Raw genomic sequence first — 21,336 nt, forward strand, 5'->3', positions numbered from 1 at the left:
GATGAAGAGAGGGCTTGTGTGAGCCGGGAAGAAGAAGAGGAGGCTCGGCGGTCTTTGTCAGAGGTGCCTCGCTCTCCTTCTTGTGCTGCAGGATTAAGGACGGCCGGTGAATGGCAGTCACGGGATCCGGGAAATGCCATAGAATATTGTGAAGTCTGCATTTAGACGAGAACAAGAGACAGGATTTGAGCTTCAGGAAATGTGATGTGCTGAAGGAAAATGGAGGAATTTATACAAGTATTTGTTTTCTCTCGTGATTTAGATTAACTGTATCTTTTTAGAGTTATAGACAAACGTGTTTGTTCATTTTAATGTAGCGACTGGAGCTCGATTGTCTTCATCTTCATCCAGAAAGACGCTTAAAAACATCCAAATACCTCCATACTGCTCGTCTGTAACGTCCATCTCGTGTTGAAGCCTAGACATGAGGAATTGTTACGTGAAAAACTAAAATAAATTTGTGCATTTTAAGCTTCTTTGTAGCAGAAGCTCCCAGTGTCAAGTGTTGAAACACATTGCAAGTGTCAGTTTATTGATTGTCTGGTAACTTCCGCAACAAACGAGCTTAAAATATAGACTAATTTTTCGTTTTTTTGGGAACATTTACTCATGTCAAGGCTTCAATGCAAGATGGATGTTACAGACGAGCCGTATGGAGGTATTTGGATGTTTTTAAGCGTCTTTTCGAAGGAAGATGAAGACGAAGACAACTGAGCTCCAGTCGCTACATTAAAATGAACAAACATTTTTGTCTATAACTCTATAGAGAACAGATTAAAATAATCCCAACTCTTAGTCGACATGAGGGTGAGTAGAAAATGAAGTTTGAATTTGGATGAACTATCTCTTTAAATAGTGATGTGTCGATGAAGCTTCATGAAACAGTGTCATTATTTCCTGAGTCCACTAGATGTCACTCTTTGCTCTATAATCTATTGCTTTGAAAACCTATTTTATTATAACCTCACATCATTTTTAAGTTGTGGGCGCCCCCTACTGTCCTGTATATAACACTGTTTCATGAAGCTTCATGAAGCTTTAAGTGCCAACAAGACTGTATATTTTTGGTCCAGTGAAAAACTCAAATTGAAATTAAGTCAGAAACATCTGGACATAAACTTAAAAAGTCAAAAGTCTATATTTAAATCATCCGTTTTGTGGACCTCACCCTAAAGAAAACTGGTTCATGTCTGGAATGTAAAGTGTTAGGCGCTGGCAAGTGAACCACTGACGCCCCTTTTACAACCTGCTGTCTATGGATGGGTTTCTTTGTATTTCGGTGACCAGTTTTAGGTTCGCCCTCTGACCTCCTTTTGTTCGAGTGCTATTGTAAAATATAGCTTCAGACCAGAGACGCTCATTTTGCACTTTTACGAGACGCTTTAATTGGCCCCAAAAAAAAACTTGTTGCTGTCAAAACAAAATCAAGTTGCTTCATATGAATTATATTTTTAGCATTTAAAACTATTGCTGGTGTTGAAATCCTGCCATGTATTTAACCGACCACATTCATAAACCGTAAGCCTTCCATGTAAATACCAAGACGCTCCAAGCCCTTCAAACCAGGGCTTTAAAGGCAAGTGTGTACTTTCAGTCTGCCATTACTTCAGGAAACAAACACTTTGTGTAAACTCTCTGACGCCACTTTGAACTTCGTACACAGCAACTGATTTTTTACCTTCATTGAAACTATATGTTCAAGAAACTAGTCGACATTAAATACTATTTTGTGTTTGTCTTTTGAGGTGTTTGGCATAGAAAGTCAGCATCCTCCACCTTCAGAAAGTCACCTTGTTTCTTACTGTCCACTTGACCTGCACTCTCCTCTTCGCCTCCTTTAATCTCCGAGTCCTGTACTGCAGTGAAGTTATTGAACGCGTTGTTATAGTTCAAATAAAAAGTCCAATTCATTAAGAAAAAGCGTTTTTATATTAATGAATCCATTTATTCTCAACACATTCTACACATTCCATGTTTCTTTCTTCCCATAGTGGGACATTAATATATGGTCTTTTACTAATTTGATTGATTGATTGATTGATTGACAAACCTTTATTCTGCTGAGGTGTAGCAGCAATTCACTAGAAAGAGAGAAACATGTATAAACATTATATTTTAAACATACAGTACAAGTTAAAAAAAAAACAACAATCGTAATAAAACATAAATAACGAAGAAAAACTATAATAAAATATAAATAAATAACAAAGATCCTTAAAAAAATGTTTAAAAATTAAATTATAAATTAAAAAGGGATAAAAATATCAATAGAAATGAACATTAGTACATGAAAATAAAGTACACTCAAGAACAGTTGTGGGGGAGTGAGATATAAATACTAAAACGCAGATTTAAAACATTATGTCTGTCTATTAAATATTAACTAAAGTGGGCAAAACATGTTGTTATCTCAGTATATTAAAAAGAGACTAAATTAATGCTGATGGAATTTTTTGTCGTACTTTAAAGTATAAAAAAAACTCGACTAATAAAATAGCTCAGTTTTCCTTGAACAAGTTTCCAATAATTCTAATGAATGAGATCAATATGAATTACAAAAACTATTTGACCTCAAAACATTCCCTACTTTGCCGTCTTTATTGCGACCTCTCAAAAGGACGCGTGAAACAAGGTTGCGAGCCTGATAACATCCTTGAAAACTCATCTCTCAAGTTGAAAAATGGCAGTTTAAGTGTTGAATTTTATTCTTTAGCTATATTTTCCACGTCCTTTTTGGTGTGAGTCAAATAAAATGTAGCGAGTCGGATGGAAAGTGTGTACTTCAGTATGTAATAACTCCATGTACACTCAACTGTATAGACAGACAAAATAATAATAATAATAAAAAATAATTATCTATGAATAAAGCATGAATGGTACTGAATATATATATGTATAATAAAATGAATAGAATACAGTAAAATAAACGTAACAAAATAATGATAAATAAACATAAGTACAAGACAATAGACAGTAGAATTAGTTTAAATACACACTAGACAAGTACAAACAAGGGAGGAGATATAAACAGTAATTTCTTGTTAAATAGTCTGGGGAAAAAACGTGTTCCAATCGCAATATAACGAAAGTTTCACTCATAAAATAGTTACATTTTCTATCAAATTAAGTTTCAAATTAGCCTGAGAGTAGAATTTTCTCTGCGTGATTCATCTTCCAATGATACTTTTTTTTATAAAGAGGCCAAAACAAAAATCAACATGACTTATTGAAGCACTCTTTGTACACTGTAAAATACTTCATGTGAAATTAGTCATAGTTTTATTTTAACCTCTTATAAGGACACTTCAAATAAACAACATTTCTTTCTATACAAGATTTTAATTTTTGCTTAAAAAAAGTTACTTCCTTCACTCCAGAACTGATCTTGGGTCGTACCAAAAACGACAAGAAGAAGTCGGAGAGTCTGGTGTTAAATGGATAATGTCGAAAATAATAATTATTGGTAGTTATTTAACTTTTTATCGTCATTAAAACATGCATCATGTGGTTTTTTTGAATGAAAAAAAAGTAATTTTTTGCTCATTTGGCTGCTTGACCTTCAGATGTGAGTTAAGATACGGAGAGATTTATGAAGTGAAGGAATATTCTTGACCTTTAAAAAAATAAATTAGCTAGATACAAAAAAGCGGAGCTTCCGGAGCTTTACCTCCGGCGGGTTGACGGATGATTACCAGACGAGCGCGGAGGTGATTGGTCTGTCGGCGTGGATGTAGGGTGTGGGCGGGCGAGCAAATGAGCAGGAAACTTGATCATCCCTTCCTCAATCAGCCTGAGTGAGTGTCAACAGCTCGCCGCTAATGCTGCGGCCTGATGGGATACGTGCCAGGAGGCCCACGAGAGGGGATTGAAGAAGGGATGAGAGAGAGAGAGAGGGAGAGAGGGAGGCGTAAAATCAGAGAGGGATGCTGCAAACTCACATGTGTAATCATCATTCCTAAGAAGCGAAGAATCACATGTTCGTCGCCCCCTTGTCGCCCCCTCTCTCAGGGAGATTGCTCCTTGTCCTCCGTCACCTTCAGTCATCCCTCATTCATTCTCACCTCTTCCCCTCCACATGCCCTTGTTCTCTCTCCTCTATAAATACTTTCCTTTAAACGCTGTCTGACTTTTTTTTACCTACTTCTTTTTTTTTTTAGGGTTATCTATTTCAGACTCTTTACTCATTTTTCTACTCACCCTCATGTCGACTATGGGTTGGGATTATTTTCAGAGTAATCTGTTCCTTTTTAGAGTTATAGACAAAAATGTTTGTTCATTTTAATGTAGCGACTGGAGCTCAGTTGTCTTCATTTTCGTCTAAAAAGACACTTAAAACATCCAAATACTGTACGGACAAGCAGTATGCAGTAAGTCCCTCATCATGACCAATTTTCTGAACTTATTACTTTATAAAGTTTGTCTGAAATCTGGGCGAACAAGAGGTTACGAGAGCGGAGTCCATTATGACGTAATAATGGCTTCACTCCTCCTCCCGCCAGCTGTAATCACTCCTCGCTTTGTTTATACAACAAGTCAGGTGAAGGTGGAGACTCCAGGATTAATAATGCGTGGTGACAAACCTAGAAGTTTGACCAATCACAGCAGAGTGGGTGTGGTTATGGTGAACAAGATTTCATCTCCAGTTAAATCAACAAATTAGTTGGACTTCAATATTCAATTAAGTCTCATCAATTATATTTAATTTACATCATATCATATATATATATATATATTATACTCCATAAAATGCTGTGAATTTAGATATAAAGTCTAGAATAATGTTTCTATTATACATGTTTCAGGGATGAATGGATAGAAAGGTTTTGCGTTAAAAGCGATTCATCAAATAAACAAAAAGTTTTGTTCAACAAGACTTGTCTTTTCTGATGTTTCACACGTTGCTTTTTTAATCATAAAGCCGTTTGTAACTTCCTGCTCCAGTATATATAGTGGAAACAAGCGACGGCGTCAACTTCACTCGTATTTGGCGCCTTGTTGTTTCTCCCGACGAGCTCGTGTTTCCGTGAATGAAAGCACGACTGAGGGAGTCGACGTCTATTTACAGAGCCAGGAGTGCGACTCTCATCCCTCACAGCGCTTTGATGGCGACCTGGGAAGTGAAGGCGCCTCGTAACTGCCTCCATCACACTGATCGCAGCCTTAAAACCAGGGTTATGACAAGACGTGCATCATCCGTGAGAGCCGGGGAAGTGGCTCTGAAGAGGTGTAGACCTCGGGTTTCGACAGATCTGGGCAAAGTGCGGCCCTTTGACCGTATTTATGCGATTTATTTGAGTATACTTTTTGACTATATATTAATCCTCCCTGGGTTTTTTTTTAAGTTAACTAAAAGAAATGTTTTGAAAAAAACTCGTATATACAAGAATAAAATTGAAGCTTATTTAGCTTAATAAATGTCTCGTCCCAATGACGCATGCCTTTTTTTTAGGGATTTTTTTCCTCTTTTTGATTGACAGCCCCTAACAACATACACAGAATTTAATGTGGCCCTTGAATAATTTGAATTACAATAGATTGTTCATCTAGAAGCTGCTTTGTATTAGAAAATATGTTTGTCTGTAGAAGATGGAGTGACTTTTAAAGTTAGAAAAATGTCTCAAAATCTCTGAAAATAAATGAGAATATGAAAAGGGTTTATAGTGGCGATGTGTCGATGAAGCTTCATGAAACTGTGACTTTATCTCCTGAGTCCACTAGATGTCACTTTTTGCTCTATAATCTATTGATTTGAAAAGCTGTTCTATTGAAACCTAATTTTTAAACTGAGGGCGCCCCCTACTGTCCTCTGAAAAATATGACACTGTTTCATGAAGCTTCATCGACACATCACTTTTTTTATCCTACATGTTCCATCTATTTCTATTAAAATTAAACTTAATCAATAAGCTACTAAAAAAATCTAAAGCCATAATGGATGTTAAAGAAAAATCTTCTCGCACATTTTAATTAAAGATGACTTGAAAAAATATTTTAATACCACATTGATACATTTTTGTTGTGACGCAGTTGTTACGAGAGAAGAATTTGTCACAGTTTTATTTTAACCTCTCATAAGATGACATTTAAATAGTGATGTGTTGATGAAGCTTCATGAAACAGTGTCATTATCTCCTGAGTCCACTAGATGTCACTCTTTGCTCTATAATCTATTGCTTTGAAAAGTTATTCTACTGAAACCTCACATCCTTTTTAAGATGAGGGCGCCCCCTACTGTCCTCTGAAAAACATGACACTGTTTCATGAAGCTTCATCGACACATCACTACATTTAAACAACATTTCTTTCTATACAAGATTTAAGGGGTTAAGTTTTGCTCGAAATCTTAAAGAAAAATGTTTTCTTTCTTTCAATACGGAACTGATCTTGGTTTAACATGTTTTTTGTGTCATACCAGAAAGGACAAGATTTAGTTGGAAACAAAAAAAAATGCTATTCAATAGATTTTACAATGAAAGGTTTGTTATTTAAATGTAGATTTACATAATTTAGATGAAGAATTTATTGTAAAAGGTTGGTAAGGAATCGGCGTAAAATGCTTTTATTATGTTCCAAAATTAGAGTCAAGTACTATTTGTGAGTGTGTTCAATGTATGTATCGTGGCTCAAGATGTGGAGTAACACTGATGTTTTTCAATCCTCAGTGCCTGGCCCGCCCTTTCTATCGGTGGCCCAGGATTCGGAAACCTCCGCCGTGGTCCACTGGGGCCCTCCGGACCCCACCAACGGCCTGGATCTGCAAGGTTACCGGCTTCAGTTTGGTCGAAAAGATGTGTTTCCCTTGGCCACGCTGGAGTTCGCTCCCCAGGAACGGCGCTACACTGTAGGCAACATCCACCGGGGCGCCGCGTACCTCTTTAAGATCTCCGCCAAAAGCCGGGGGGGCTTCGGCGAGGAGGTCAGCGTGGAACTGGACGTGCCGGAGGAGACCCCGCGGGGGTACCCTCAGATTAACGAGGGCTCCAACGTGACGTGCTGCTCGGTGCAGCTGTCCTGGTCCCCGCCGGTCCTGGCCGAGAGGAACGGGCTGATCACGGAGTACACGTTGGCCTATAAAGAAGCCGGTACCGGAGGTCCGCCGAGGGAGCTCCGTCTGCCCCCCGACCAGTCCGACTACGTGCTCAACAGCCTCAAACCGAGCTCGGCGTACGATGTGAAAATCCGCGCGCACACCAGTGTAGGTCCCGGGCCCTACAGCCCGCCTATCCAGTATCGGACCGTGGCCTTTGACCCGACAGGTAGGGCTTGCCTTTTTCGCCTCTGAAGCACGGGGGTTTGGAAATTGGCTAAAAAAAAAAAAGTTTGCACCAACACGAAAAACTTTGAAAGCTGCCTCACACTCCTCCTTCAACCACCTGCACTTCTTCTTCTTCTTCAAAAAAAAAGCTTTTAAAAAAAAGTTTGCTGTGGAATTCTCGCTTCACTAACTCAAATCAAGGTAAAAGCCAAGTCAGTAAGTTCTAGTCAGTCATTTGAGAGGGAGCGGCCTTGAGTCTGGAGGTAAGTGGCGTTTAGTCAGACACTCGTTCCAGTCCTTGCGAAGCCGAGCACATTCACCAGCAGCCAGTTCACGTCCACAGTTTCCCACCCAGGTAGGGACGAGTGGAAACCAGTCGCACCAGGGATTGATTTGGGCAGCAGTTAGAAGAGGACCGCGAGCTTCTTTTGGGTTCTTTACTTTCTTTTCACCTCCTCCTAACCTTCCTTTTTTTTTTAATATCCCTTCTTCGGTGCCTGATTTTTGGGGCACTTTTTCTGGCATGGACTTTTCCCCCCATGATGAACTTGCACAGGACTGTTGGCATGGTGTGTTTCCCTGGGTCTCCGCTTCACCGGCGGCACATTGGCAGTGCCAACCTGGAGCGAAGACCGTCAGCTGTTGAAAGTCAAAACAGATGATGATGATGATAGGTTGGCGGTGCCAATAATGCCCCCCCCCCCCCCCCTGTGGGTCTGTCATTCATGAGTCTCATGTGCTGTGTGTCCTAACCAATGGCCCTTCTCACAGCCTGCAACAGCTCACTGGCGCGCCCAGAGGAACGTTGCAGAACTACAGCGTTTTTTGTTTTTTTTCTTCTTCTTCACCTTAAAGGGGTTCTTTCTTTCTGTGTCGACGATCGCTTCTTTACGCCGGATGTGTCATTGTTGTTTCTTTTTTTTCGACCCGACAGATGTGCCGAAGAATTTCACCGTCAAGTGGGCGACCAAGACCACGGTGGTTATTGCCTGGAAGTTTTCTGAGAGCAGAGCCTCGTATAAATGCACAGTAAGTTTCACTTTCACGTTCTTAGAATGAAGACCGAGTTCATCTTCATATTCAGTTAAATATAGAACCTGTTTTACTCCAATTTGACATCTAAAGTAAAAAAAAAGAAAGTCCTACTAACAGTCAGAAGAAAGTTTATTTATTTTAGTGATTTGATTAAATAATGTATTTTGTATTTAAAGTACAACTAAAGTGTTGATCTAATTGTGTGTTAAATAGATTTTGGACTCTATTGTATCATCAGTGTGTTTTTGTACAAAACTCTCTTTTCATTGAAATATCGACAATAGAAAATGATCTTAAGCCCCACCCACTGAAAACTCTTTGTTTTTCTGGAGATTAAATCTTGTTTACCATAACCACGGCCACTCAGCTGTGGTTGGTCAAGCATGGAGGTTTGTCACTGGCGTCATCCATCCTCCTCATTAATCCTCTAAGGGACTCGTTGTATAAACAAAGCGGGGTGGAATTAAAGCTGGCTGAAGGCGGAGTGAAGCCATTATTATTTCATAATGGATTCCACTCTCGTAACCTTTTGTTCGCCCAGATTTCAGATGGGGGAGAACTTTATATTCTATTATGAAGGAACATTCGCCTGTAATTAATCCTTCATTACTTAAAGGCTGTATAGTACATTTAACTTCCATTAAAACCTTCCTTAATCCACATGCTAATCTGAAACACACTGCACCTAAAGCGGGTCAATGAATAGCTCCTTCTGCACCACTGAGAGTGACAAACCGTCGGGAGTAATTCAGCATGAATCTGGACTTTCCTTCTCCACTACAGATCGACTACAACCGTCAGAAGATGGAGGTGGACGCCCGACAGCTGCGCGTCCTGGTGACCGGCCTGCGGCACAACTCCACCTACGAGTTCAGAGTCACGTGTCACGAGAGCACCGACGCCGGCACCAAACACCGGGTGGTGGCCCGGACCGCTCCACTCATGCTGGTCAAGAAGCCCAAGCTGGACATCTACGCCGAGCCGGACAACATGCTCACCATGTCCTTCCCGCCCGTCGACGGCAAGGATGTCAAGTGAGTACGAGACGGGAACTCGGAATTCCAGAGTCAAAGAAGAGGGTAGCCACAAGATTCCAAAAGACTTCCTGGACCTCCTGTATCTTGTTACTGCTTTCATTTCCTCGCATGATTTTACTCCGGTTGGATTCTATTCTCATTTTTTTTCTGATTGTTTGACATATTTTTCTGTTTCCAGGAATTTCTACGTGGTTGTGGTGCCCCTTAAGCCGTCCACAGGGAACGTCAGGAACCTGAAAAACCCCGACGAGACGGACATGGAAGAGGTGGGCTTGTGCTTTACTTCCTCTTTCTTCGCGGCGACTAATCGCCCACCTCGTGGAATTTTTGCAAACCCCTTCTCTACACACAAACCCAGATGAGTTATTTCCTCTCGCAAAGCATGTAAATAAAAGATTTACGGTCTATCAGCTCGTCCCTCACCGAGGCTCAAGGTCACCTTCGCTGCTGGATCAACAGCTTCGCTATTGGATTTGGGATTACATACAATCTCTCTTGGTAGTGTCTGCTTCTGTCTGCAGTTTGGAAGGAGGGAGAGGGGCAGAAATGTTTGTTTCCGAGTGTGTGTGTGTGTGTGTGTGTGTGTGTGTGTGTGTGTGTGTGTGTGTGTGTGTGTGTGTGTGTGTGTGTGTGTGTGTGTGTGTGTGTGTGTGTGTGTGTGTGTGTGTGTGCTGACATTTGGCAAAGACCCGGGATATTTGCTGTGTCTGGTTCTATTATGAAGGAACAGTCGGCTGTAGTTTTAATCTTTCGCTTCTTTCGTCCTATTGAAATTGATTAACTTAAGCCCCGCCCACTGAAAGTACTTTGTTTTTCTCAAGCTAAAAAAAAAAATCGTGTTTGCCAGAGCCACGCCCACTCTGCTGTGATTGGTCAAGCATTGAGGCTTGTCACCATGTGTCATCAATCCCAGAAGTCTCCACCTTCAAGGGGCTCGTTGTATAGACAAAGTGGGGTGCGATTACAGCTGGCTGGAGGAGGAGTGAAGCCATTTTTACGTCACAATGGACTCTTGTAACCTCTCGTTCGCCCAGATTTCAGACGGACTTTATAAAGTAATGAGTTGAAAACATGGTCATGATGAGGAATTTACTGCGTCTTGCAGAGAAAGACTTCAACATTTGAAATGTGTGTGTCAGGAGAGTTGGAGTTTGACATTAGTTGATCTTTAAATAACAATCTACAGGTATTTACAACAAAAGACAGCATTGATAGCTATTTTGCTAACAGACAGATGCCAACAAAAACATAAAACAACACAATAGTTTATAGCTGTACTGATTTAGCAGTACAAATAATTGTATATATTATGAGTGATGTGTCGATGAAGCTTCATGAAACTGTCATTATTTCCTGAGTCCACTAGATGTCACTCTTTGCTCTATAATCTATTGCTTTGAAAAGCTATTCTATTAAAACCTCACATCAACCTCTGAAAAATACGACACTGCTTCACGAAGCTTCACCGACACATCACTATACATCAGGAGTTACAATGGATGAGCAACCTTTTTCCCGTCTGCGTTCAGCTCCTGCGGGAAGTGACGCCGAAGCGGCGGTCGCGGCGTCAGCTGGCTCAGCTGGACCAACGCAAGCCGTACATCACCGCATGCTTCAGGCACCTTCCGACCAGCTTCACCGTGGGCTCGGACCACCGGCTCAGCAGCTGCGAGAACAAGCCTCTCGAGCCGGGCCAGGAGTACGTGTTCTTCTTGCTGGCGGAACTGAACACCACTTCAGGGGTGAGTTTTTCCTCATTTTAACCAAAAAATCATAGGCTTAAGGGTTTGTTTCTAACTTGTTGTTTTTACTAGAAAATGTTCGCCACCAGCCCGTACACCGACACCGTGATGACTCCAGAGTTGATAGGGAATCCCCTGCCGGCGGAGAGCGGCGGAGATGGGCTCATATGGGTGGTGGGGCCGGTCCTGGCGGTGGTCTTCATCATCTGCATCGTCATCGCCATCCTGCTGTACAAAAAGTAAGTTGAACTGAAAAATACACTCGCTTTTTTTGAGACTTGTGTATTTTTTTTGTTGAAGAGACATTGTTTAACTTCTAACAAGAGTCTTGTGTGCTCTTGGTGGTTTACAAGTCCACACTGTTGCTCCAACAATGACAGCTCAGGCCTGAAGAAAACTGTCATTACACACCACAAATGTTTTCTCCAACCAAACACCGAGGTTTATTTTCAGAGCAAAAGCAGATTTAGGTCTTTTGAGATGTCATATTTGGAAACAGCCAGACTAGATGTTGAGTCTTGTACACCATCAACCGCAGCACAGCCCTGGCAACCACCGACTCTTTTGTTGAGTTATGGGATGTCCTGTGTTTTTTGTGTTGGAAGAAAGGCTGCTTGGTTGAAAACTCATCTTAGGCAACAACAACATAAAGTAACCATAGTAACTATTGGCGTTTATTCTACTGATGTGTTAATGAAGCTTCATGAAACAGTGTCATTATTTCCTGAGTCCACTAGATGTCACTCTTTGCTCCATTATCTATTGCTTTGCAAAGTTATTCTATTGAAAACTCACATCATTTGTAAGCTAAGGGCGCCCCCTACTGTCCTCTGAAAAATATGACACTGCTTCATGAAGCTTCATCAACACTATTTTATTCTGATAGATTAAGGGCTCTTTACTGACCACAGAGACTTTTATCCAACAAGATGTCGCACACAGACTTTGTATTTTTTATGATCCCTTTGCATGTCTAACATGTTAACTCGCATGTCTTTTAACTCCAGAAATGTTTGCATGATACAAATGAAACCGAGGTTGTGGGAGGAGAAGGTTTTTGGAAAATGAGAGAAGATGAGATTCTGTTAGACTGAGTGACGATTTAAATTGAATAAATAAATGATGTTTTTGTACGGTCGGTCCAACAGCCGCTTAACTGAGATTCCATTTGTGCTTTTAATTTGTTAATTAAGACGCGTTAAAAGAGGACAGCGATAAAAAAACATCTTTGCTGGAAGAGAATAAAAGAAATGAGCGACTAAAAAGAGGTTTAATCTGACCTCTATCTTTTCCAGAACTGTTTCAAGCTCTGACTGTAACGTTTGGCACTGGTGAACACTTTCTGTGTCGACTTAAGAACTAACTTTAGATAAAAAAAAAAAAGGACGTATCATTATCACTATTTTTTAAAGTTTACAGGTTATCTGCGCATAACTCCTAAACGTTGACAACATAAACTACTGTGTACTTCTGGATATCTATGTATATATACGTGTGTTTTTTTTACATTAATTCTTACTTAATGTTTGTGCAAAGTAAAGTAAATTAAATCAGACCTTATTTCTGCGAAAAAAAGGTAAAAGTTATAAGATGAAAATGAATATATTCGATGTATTTAATAAGAAAAATCTGATTTAAAATTATCATTTAATATATGGGATGGAAAGAAACGAATATTTATAACCTTTTCACTATAAGAAAATGTATAAAATTATCAGCCAAATGTTATTTTTTTAAATATCAAAAAGCAAATAAATCTAAAAATTGAGAAATAAAATAATTATTGTGTTTAAAGAATAAAATATGGCACAACTCGAAAGTTGTTTTGCTAAAGAAAAATACACAAAAGAAACAAAAAGATTATATTATTCGATGTAAAAATCAAAACAAACCTTCTTAAGCATTAAATTATATTTGTTTCTTTTATAATTATTTCATCAACTCATATTTTTAGTGTTTAGCAAACATGAATCAACATGTTTTATTAATTGATTTCATGAATCAACTATTAATACTCGAGTCGAAGTCAATTTTCTTGCATCATAGATGTTGCGAAACTATTTATTTGGTCCAACTGTACACGACGCACATAAGCAGTGAGAACAAACGCCAGATAAATCGGGCTTTAATCCCTGAATTATGGGAAGCATCTGGTGCGCAGGAACAGCGAGCTACTGTCAGATGATCCCCAACAGTCTGACCTTTGCCTGACCTCCACATTTGCAGTTAGGGGAGAGTAACGTCTCTCCTTGAATCTCTGTTTTTCTCTCTCTTCTCTGTCTTTCCACCTCGCTCTCCCACCTCTCCTTCCATCTGTCCCCGGTGAACAGTGTTATCATGATCTGCCCTTGACCCCGGCGTGTCCTGAACCCCCTCATTTCAGTGTCTGCACCCCCACTTGCCTACACACCACACACACTCCTCACACTGAGCTTCAACACACACACCTTCAAGTTGCATCACACGCTCAGAAACCTCCTGCAAATGCTCATGAGCTTTATCGCATTTCTTCCGTGATCCTGGCAGCAACCCCTGTGAAATTTTAAACTGCTCTCTATTGATTTATCTCTCTTCTCGCCTTCCCCTCTTTTTTTTCCTTGTGTGTTGTGTTTTCACCATCTTTGTATATTTATTCGACTCCTGTTGCATCTCTGGGAAAACAGCAAACCTGACAGGTAAGGACCGGTTGTACTTCATCTGAAAGCCTAAAGAAATTCTAAAAAAATCAGGAGAATATTGATTGATTTTTTTTTTTCAACCACTGTTTTTGCTCCTGACACGTCCTCCATCCACACGTTTAAAAACTGCTTTTTTTTTTACTTTTTTTTATTTCTCAGCCGCAAACGAAAAGAGTCGGAGCCTCGCACAAAGTGTCTGCTCAACAACGCAGACATCACGCCGCACCACCCCACTGACCCGGTGGAAATGAGGCGCATCAACTTCCAAACTCCAGGTAAACAAAACAAAAAGCACGTGAAAAAAACGCCGACTTCGTCTTAATCCAGTTTTCTCATCCGCACTGTAACAACAAATCTTACCGATCGTTGGTTTACATTCCATTTTTTAAATCATCCGCCTGAAATGGTTTGTTTCATGTTTCGCTCAATCATGGCAAAATAAATTATATTGATTTATTTCAATCATGTTATTTTGCTTCTTCAATTAGTTCAAAGCGAGGTTTTACGTGTCGAGACCGAAGCAATAACGAAAGGATTTAGTCGAAAAAACATTTTTTTTACGACTTTAGCAGACGCAACTAAAAAGTTGTATTTCTTAAAATTCACGTGTGCTTTAAAGTGAGTCCTTCAAGTGCAATAAAACTTGCAGAGGATTGGAGGCTTAAAATTGTTCTTTACTATCTTGAATGGCAGCAACATTTATTTTTATGTAATGTAGAGAAAAGTTTCTTCTTCCCTGTGTGTTGATTTTGAAATAATTTAAATGATCAATAAATGTGTCTAGTAACACTAGATTAGTGAAATATGTATAATAATTCGACGATATGTGTTGTTCTCAGTATTATCTTGATCTTTAAAGTATGTACTTTTTTGAGTATTGTTTTGATTGTTTAAGCGCTTTGTGACCCTGGTCTCGAAAAGCGCTATATAAGTAAATATTACTTACTTACTTACTTACCATCCATTGATCGTTGTCAAAGCAGAAAAACAATGACACTGGCTCCCCTAGTGTCAGAATGGTGTAACTGCAATATCATGGCTTCTATGATTGCACTATTGCCAAATACTACATCGTCAACAGAACCAGCGATGGGCTGGAGTAGGGCTGACATGTTTCAGTGAATGATAAGTGAGATTTAATTGATTTATCCAAAAGTTTACATTTAATTCATACATTTTTGATTTTAAAGTCTGAATTTTCCTAAAGGAAAATCTATGACAGTCATTGGTTGTAACTTAGGATAGTTATTGATTTGTAGCATCATCTTTAAAATATATATATATTTGAATATCATGTTTTAATGATCAATTTCTCCAAATTCTACATCCCAATGTTTTGTAATGGTAGTATTTGAACATTATTCTGTTATTTAAATATTAAAACCTGCCTGCCTGCATTTTCAATGATTTAAAACCTATTTATTTTGTCACAATCTTAATTTGTTTTAAATGATTAATAGATGTGGCAAAAATAAATGAACTAATGAATACTAAATAAAAGATTAACAAACATGCATTTTAAAACATTTCATAATGAAGTTAATGAAGGCAGACATTTACACTGATGCTCTTAATTTGAAAGGCCGGAAGTTAATTTCCTCCTCAGGAACGACGTTTGGGGAATTAACCGCACTGTCTAGCAATAACTTTCCAAATTAAATCGTGCTCTTATGACAAGAGAAACACGAACAACTAAATGATTGACAGCATTATGATGTTGTTGTTAAGTTACAATGTTTCTATCCGTGTCAGTAGAGATGTTGAACCGACAGACTCGCCTTATGTTGCTTCTGTGAAGCAGTTTTGTCGTCACATGAATCATAAAAGTATTAGCTTGAGTCAAATACTAACAATTCTGTTTACAAAATGTTGTATTTATTTGCATCTTTTTGAGTATCTCAACCCAAGGATGGAAGCAAAGCTTTTCAAAGCACCAAATTATTGATCATTAAAAGTAAATCATGAAGTAATTGAAAATACTGTTAGTTCCAGAAATTGTTCTAGCACAGTTTCAATGGTGCTATTGTGCTGCACAGGAAAATACATTATTATTTCTTTAATAATGATTACAGTCTGAAAGGATTTTCTTCAAAATCATATTAGCTTTGACTCTTTATTTCAGTCAATTTTACTAAAAAAAATAAAAATAAAAATGTATCTGATGGTCATTTGTTGAAAGCAACACCGAAAAGTTTGTGGTTCCTTTTATAGGTAATAAAAGAAAAATTCTTAGGTCGACTTTATTTAGACCAGTGGTGTCGATCTGGATAGCGCACCGGACAGAATGTTATACTCAGTCCAAGTCGGGTTCTGAACCCCAAAAATATATACAGTAAATATGTATCAATGAAGGCAAATTCATCCTGGAATTAAGTATAAAAATATTACTGTATGATGATTAAAACAAGAAAATTACTTGAAAACGTTGTTTTCCACTTTAAAGCACATCCTGGATTATTGTTGACGTTTATAACCTGTTGGACTTTCTTGATAACGACCTCTTGAGTGACATGTTACCATGATATCGACACACAAAAATGCTGATCCAGCTTTATTATCGATGTTTACATGTATCATCTCATTATTGTCTCAAACTTGCCGTTTGTGGCCCAAGTCATCATATTAAAGGGAAGCGAAAATGTGTTGAACGAGTGCAGCGCGAGCAAGAGACTCATCTATTAGTTATTCAGATCATAGTATCATTAAATACTTGTATAAAAACACAATAGTTGAGCTTAAGACCCCATTTTTTTCTAGCTTTTACTAGTACAAAGTTGAAAATGTACTTGTTTTTCTTCTTTTAAACTCCTGTTGAACAACTGCCAGATATTGAAAAGGTCATTTATCTTTTCTTTTTTGTTAAATCTACAAAAGCTCTCGCTTATATTTTGATATTTGTGTTTATAAGCAAAAATACATATCTTGGCAGTGGATTTCGGAGCTTGACCCCAAAAGAATAATCATGAAATATAAACTAAAAGTTTGTGTCTTTATGTTTTTTTGGTGTGCTTTATGAAAAAAAAAGTGTGGATAAATCTCTTCTTCATCTCATGGTGTCTTCCTCGCCGAGGCCTCCGTCACTCATCCGTCACTCATCGTCAACGTCTGGAGAATAAAGCTTTTCTCTGGAGCTTCCTGGAGGCCTGTCGTCTCACATGTATAGTGGGGGGGGTGGAGGGGGTGGAGGGGGTGATAGAACGGAAGGAAGCAGCTCTAGAAACGTGGTTCCACTTCCCGTCATCACCCTCATCCGGCTCAGTATTCCGAGGCTCGATCGGAATCGTCCGCCTGTAATGACGAGGCCTGTAATGGCCGCCGTGCTCTCGACTCTCTTCTAACGTTCCATCTCCTGCTCCAGCCTCACACACGACGTCCACCGACACACTCCAGGAGCGACGACCGCTCTTTAGATATTTAGTCTTTTTTTTTCCTGAGGACGTCTTTATCTCGGCACCGTGGGATCCTCATTTAAATGGACGTTTGAGCCCAATTAAACGGACCGGTGAGCACATGCGAGAAAACTCCCATCAGCTCATCCGGACTATTGTTCCGATGAGCACTTATCTTCGCCCCCCCCCCCCCTGTGGCCCCGGCGGTGCGTCGGCCATCAGTGTTCGCTGACCCCTGGTGGTTAAGGAACAAACATGTCACCATCTTCCTCATGAACTTGGATTCATGCATGTTGAGTGTGTTTTTAAAACATGTTACTCCTCCGGAGGGCGTCTTCGTCATTATCGTCTTCGGCCCCCCGGGGGGGGGGGGTTTCATCGGCAAATGGGGCCAAAGTAATGAAGCGACTGAGTGAACGTCTACTGTCTGTCTCCGATCGTGACCTCTTTTGATTGTTCCGCTCCGAGCTGAGACTCTTCCGTCTTCCGTCGCTCTCGCAGCAGCTGATCAAACACAATACGTTTGTCACGATTCTGTTGAAAAACAAACGTTTTTTTCTTCTCATGTTAACTCTTCACCGTCGACACTGTTGTCTTTAGAACGTGTTCAGGTCTCTAGAAAAGCCAAAGACAGTGTGAGTTTTACTCAAAACTAAAATAAAATTGTAGAATTTGAACGAGTGATGAAACTTCATGAAGCAGTGTCTTTATTTTCAGAGTCCACTAGATGGCAGCATCTGCACTATTTACCTTTGTTTTGAACAACTGTTCTATTGAAACTGAGGGTGCCCCCTACTGTCCATTATGACACTGTCTCATGAAGCTTCATCGACACATCACTACTGAAAATAACTGGACATCATACAAGATAATAAGAGTCTTGGATCGGAAAGTTGGTCGGTCGTTGGTACTGATGGGTTGACGAGGCTTCATGAAACTGCTGATGATGTATCATCAATTTAAAAGCCCACTAAATGGCACTGTTTGCTTCATCATCGCTGGTTCTAACCTTCTAAGTCCATAAAACTAGTGATGTGTTGATGAAGCTTCATGAAACAGTGTCATTATTCCCTGAGTCCACTATATGTCACTCTTTGCTCTATAATCTATTGCTTTGAAAAGTTATTCTATTGAAACCTCACGTCATTTTTTAGCTGAGGGCGCCCCCTACTGTCCTCTGAAATATATGACACTGTTTCACGAAGCTTCATTGACAAATCACTACATAAAACCATCATTTCTAACTTTAGCCTTCTAGTGGCCTTTAAGTTGATGACATGTCATCACATAAAATGTTGTATCAGTAAGTCTTAAATTATAAATTGGGTAGAAAAATATATATATTTTGTAAAAACTTACACTTCTTTAAAAATGGCACAAATTTGACTCTCATCACAAACACAATAGTTGAGTTTGAGACCCCAGTTTAAGCTTTTACCATGTAATAAAGTTGAAAATGAACTTGGTTTTTAAGCCATTTTCCATTTAAACTGCTGTGTAACAACTGCAAGATATTGAAAAGATCATTTATCTTTGTTTAAATATACAAACGCTCACGTATCGGAAGAATTCTACGACCATAATATCAAAATAAACTAATAAAAACCCTGTGAAAATATGTTCAACTTCTAAATAATGAAGCTAAGCAAGCGCGACTGCTGTTCAAACATGTTTTCACAATGAAACACACAACACACTCTGTGTTGGATCATTATTGTGCTTCTGGTCCTGATGAACATCCTCTGGTGTCTCACACACATGCAGACAATGGCTCCCCTGCTGTGGTGAACGTACAGACGTACAGTGGTTGTGATTCCCCCCCGCCAGCTTTAATTACACGTTGTCATGACTCAATTAAACAAGGGGGTCGAGGGGGGGGGGGTTCGTTCTTAACACACTTTTGACCCCCTGGGCTCACCAGTCGTATCAGGAAGAACCCGGGATTATTTTAGTAACCTTGTCATCTGTAATTGGGCCAGCACGCTTGACTTTTGAACAATGTAGCATCTGTTTTATCAGTTATTACCAGTTAAATTATAAACACAACTAGGTGGCGCTCTTTGTTTGTTTTTGGGTTATTAGGATTTATTGATCCTTCTGGAGATCTCCTCCCGGAAATTGGGTTTCCAGGTCACGGTGGACAACAGAAGGTACAGAAGTTTAATTAAAAACAAGAACAAGAACAAAGCGCAAAGGAAGTGCAAATACAAAGAACATTATGTTTCATTTACGTTTACAAACAATGTATATAAAATGAAATGATACGCCCCCAAAAATTTTTGCCTTTTTCACTAGTGATGTGTCGATGAAGCTTCATGAAACAGTATCATATTTTTCACAGGACAGTAGGAGGCGCCCTAAGCTTAAAAAAGATGTGAGGTTTCAATAGAATAGCTTTTCAAATCAATAGATTAAAGAGCAAAGAGTGACATCTAGTGGACTCGGTAAATAATGTGTAAATATGTAATTTCTCCCTATTTCTTAAAAGCTAGTGTAACCTTGCTTTATTTCCTTTGATCTTTGTCGTTTTTATCAGTTTTTTGTTCTTGTTTTTATGAAACTATCATCTGTTGTGAACTGGAAAACCCAAAGGAGATCTCCAGAGGGATCATGAAGTCTATCTGTGAACGCTAATGTTGGGAAGCAGGTTAAAGGAACATTTGTTTTTTAAAATTGTTTCTCCAGACAAACACTAGCTTTAAATTGACTTAAATATCTATATTTAGATCGATAGATGGAGTTTATTAATCCCTGTGGAGATCTCCTTCGAGAAATTGGGTTTCCAGTTCACAGCAGGTAATAGAAGCTACAGCAAGTTTCATAACAACAAGAGCAAAGTGCAAACAAAAGAACAAAGTGCAAGTATAAAGAACAATTTAACAGGTTTAACTCACCCAAAGGTGTGTTTCAGCTACTAAAGAAGCTTTATATAAGTGAAGAAAATGACTTGAAAATATCTTTATTCGTCTCAGCTGTAGTGAATTCCTGCGAGTCAACCTTTACATTAACCAGCCTTAACTCATTAACTCGCCGCCCGGTGGTTTATTCCCAACGTTCTAGAACAAAAAACAGAACCCCCCAGAATAAGCAAGAACCTCCTGCCACTGGGATTAATTCAGGAAAATCACCTGTTTTTTTTTTTTTGGTTCTTTCAAGATCCGACTTTGAACCTGAAACAGGGCACCGAGGTCTGCGACTCCCTTCAGGTCGGGCCGCTGTCAGCCAAAAATGTGGCCACTTGTCCACACCTTTCAGTGGCGGCAGACAAAGGCAGCTTTCAGAGCCGGGTTTCACACACAGACAGATAAGCTGTTCTCGCTTCCCCTCGTGCTTTCTTTCTCCTTCCTGTCAATGGATCTCTGACGTTTATGACAGCGGCGAGATAGCGAATCAATGGAGTCTGTGATCTCTTCATGGAGACCGAAGCTGACGGCTAAATACCACGGACTCTCGTATACGAGTCGTGAGAAGCTTGTCCTCATTTTTCCCGACGTGCGTGAGAGCGACGTCGAGTCGTGGAGACGATTCAATCGACTCGCGACGTCCTCTAAGTAAAGTGATTATTCAAAGAAGCGAGGGACGCTGCTGCTTCTCCTGCTTGTGAATTTTTAACGACACCTTTTCATGCGACAACATTGAAAATTTAACACTTCGGTGCAGGAGGAGGAGCGAGTCGAGCCCGAGGGTTCTGAGGTTTATGTGAGTCCACTGTCAGTCAAACATCAAATGAGAAAGTGTTCTTAAACTGCAACTGTTAAATATTGAGTTTATTTTAAATGTCACACTTTCTTTTCCGTTTAAAGTATATCTCAAGTGGTGAAAAAATCACAGCAGCTAAACTTAAATGAAAAATTATTTTCAATTATAATATTATAATAAAATAAAAGGACGCTTTGCAATATTATTTGGTTTTATTTTTATTTGAAAACTAAACAAGTGATATATATATATATATTAAGGAAAAAGGAAAAATTTAAGGCTCAAATTTAGGATTAATTAAGAAATAGTCTTATATTATGTGGTGAAAGAATCACAGCATCTGAACATAAATGAAATATTCTTATGATTTTTACAACTTATAAAATTTGAATACAATTAAAAGGAAGATTTAAAAAAATGTTGTTTTTATTTTTATATATTAAAAAAAAAAGTTAAACCCATTGAAGGAAAAATGCTCAAATTTTGGATTAATTAAAAAAA

General features: G+C 39.1%; 1 protein-coding gene across 1 annotated transcript in view; it reads left to right on the forward strand.

The window, feature by feature from the left end:
- ptprsa (protein tyrosine phosphatase receptor type Sa) overlaps positions 1 to 21,336 on the forward strand; it is a 267,112-nt gene that overhangs the window by 199,245 nt on the left and 46,531 nt on the right. Inside the window, exons 16-22 of the mRNA XM_087783494.1 lie at positions 6,663 to 7,256; positions 8,190 to 8,284; positions 9,074 to 9,324; positions 9,506 to 9,593; positions 10,857 to 11,069; positions 11,142 to 11,308; positions 13,907 to 14,022. Coding sequence (XP_087639620.1) covers positions 6,663 to 7,256; positions 8,190 to 8,284; positions 9,074 to 9,324; positions 9,506 to 9,593; positions 10,857 to 11,069; positions 11,142 to 11,308; positions 13,907 to 14,022 — 1,524 coding nt within the window. The remainder of the gene's footprint in view (positions 1 to 6,662; positions 7,257 to 8,189; positions 8,285 to 9,073; positions 9,325 to 9,505; positions 9,594 to 10,856; positions 11,070 to 11,141; positions 11,309 to 13,906; positions 14,023 to 21,336) is intronic.

This window comes from Callionymus lyra, chromosome 2 (genome assembly GCF_982586985.1).
Source record: "Callionymus lyra chromosome 2, fCalLyr1.hap1.1, whole genome shotgun sequence".
Taxonomy (NCBI): Eukaryota; Metazoa; Chordata; class Actinopteri; order Syngnathiformes; family Callionymidae; genus Callionymus; species Callionymus lyra.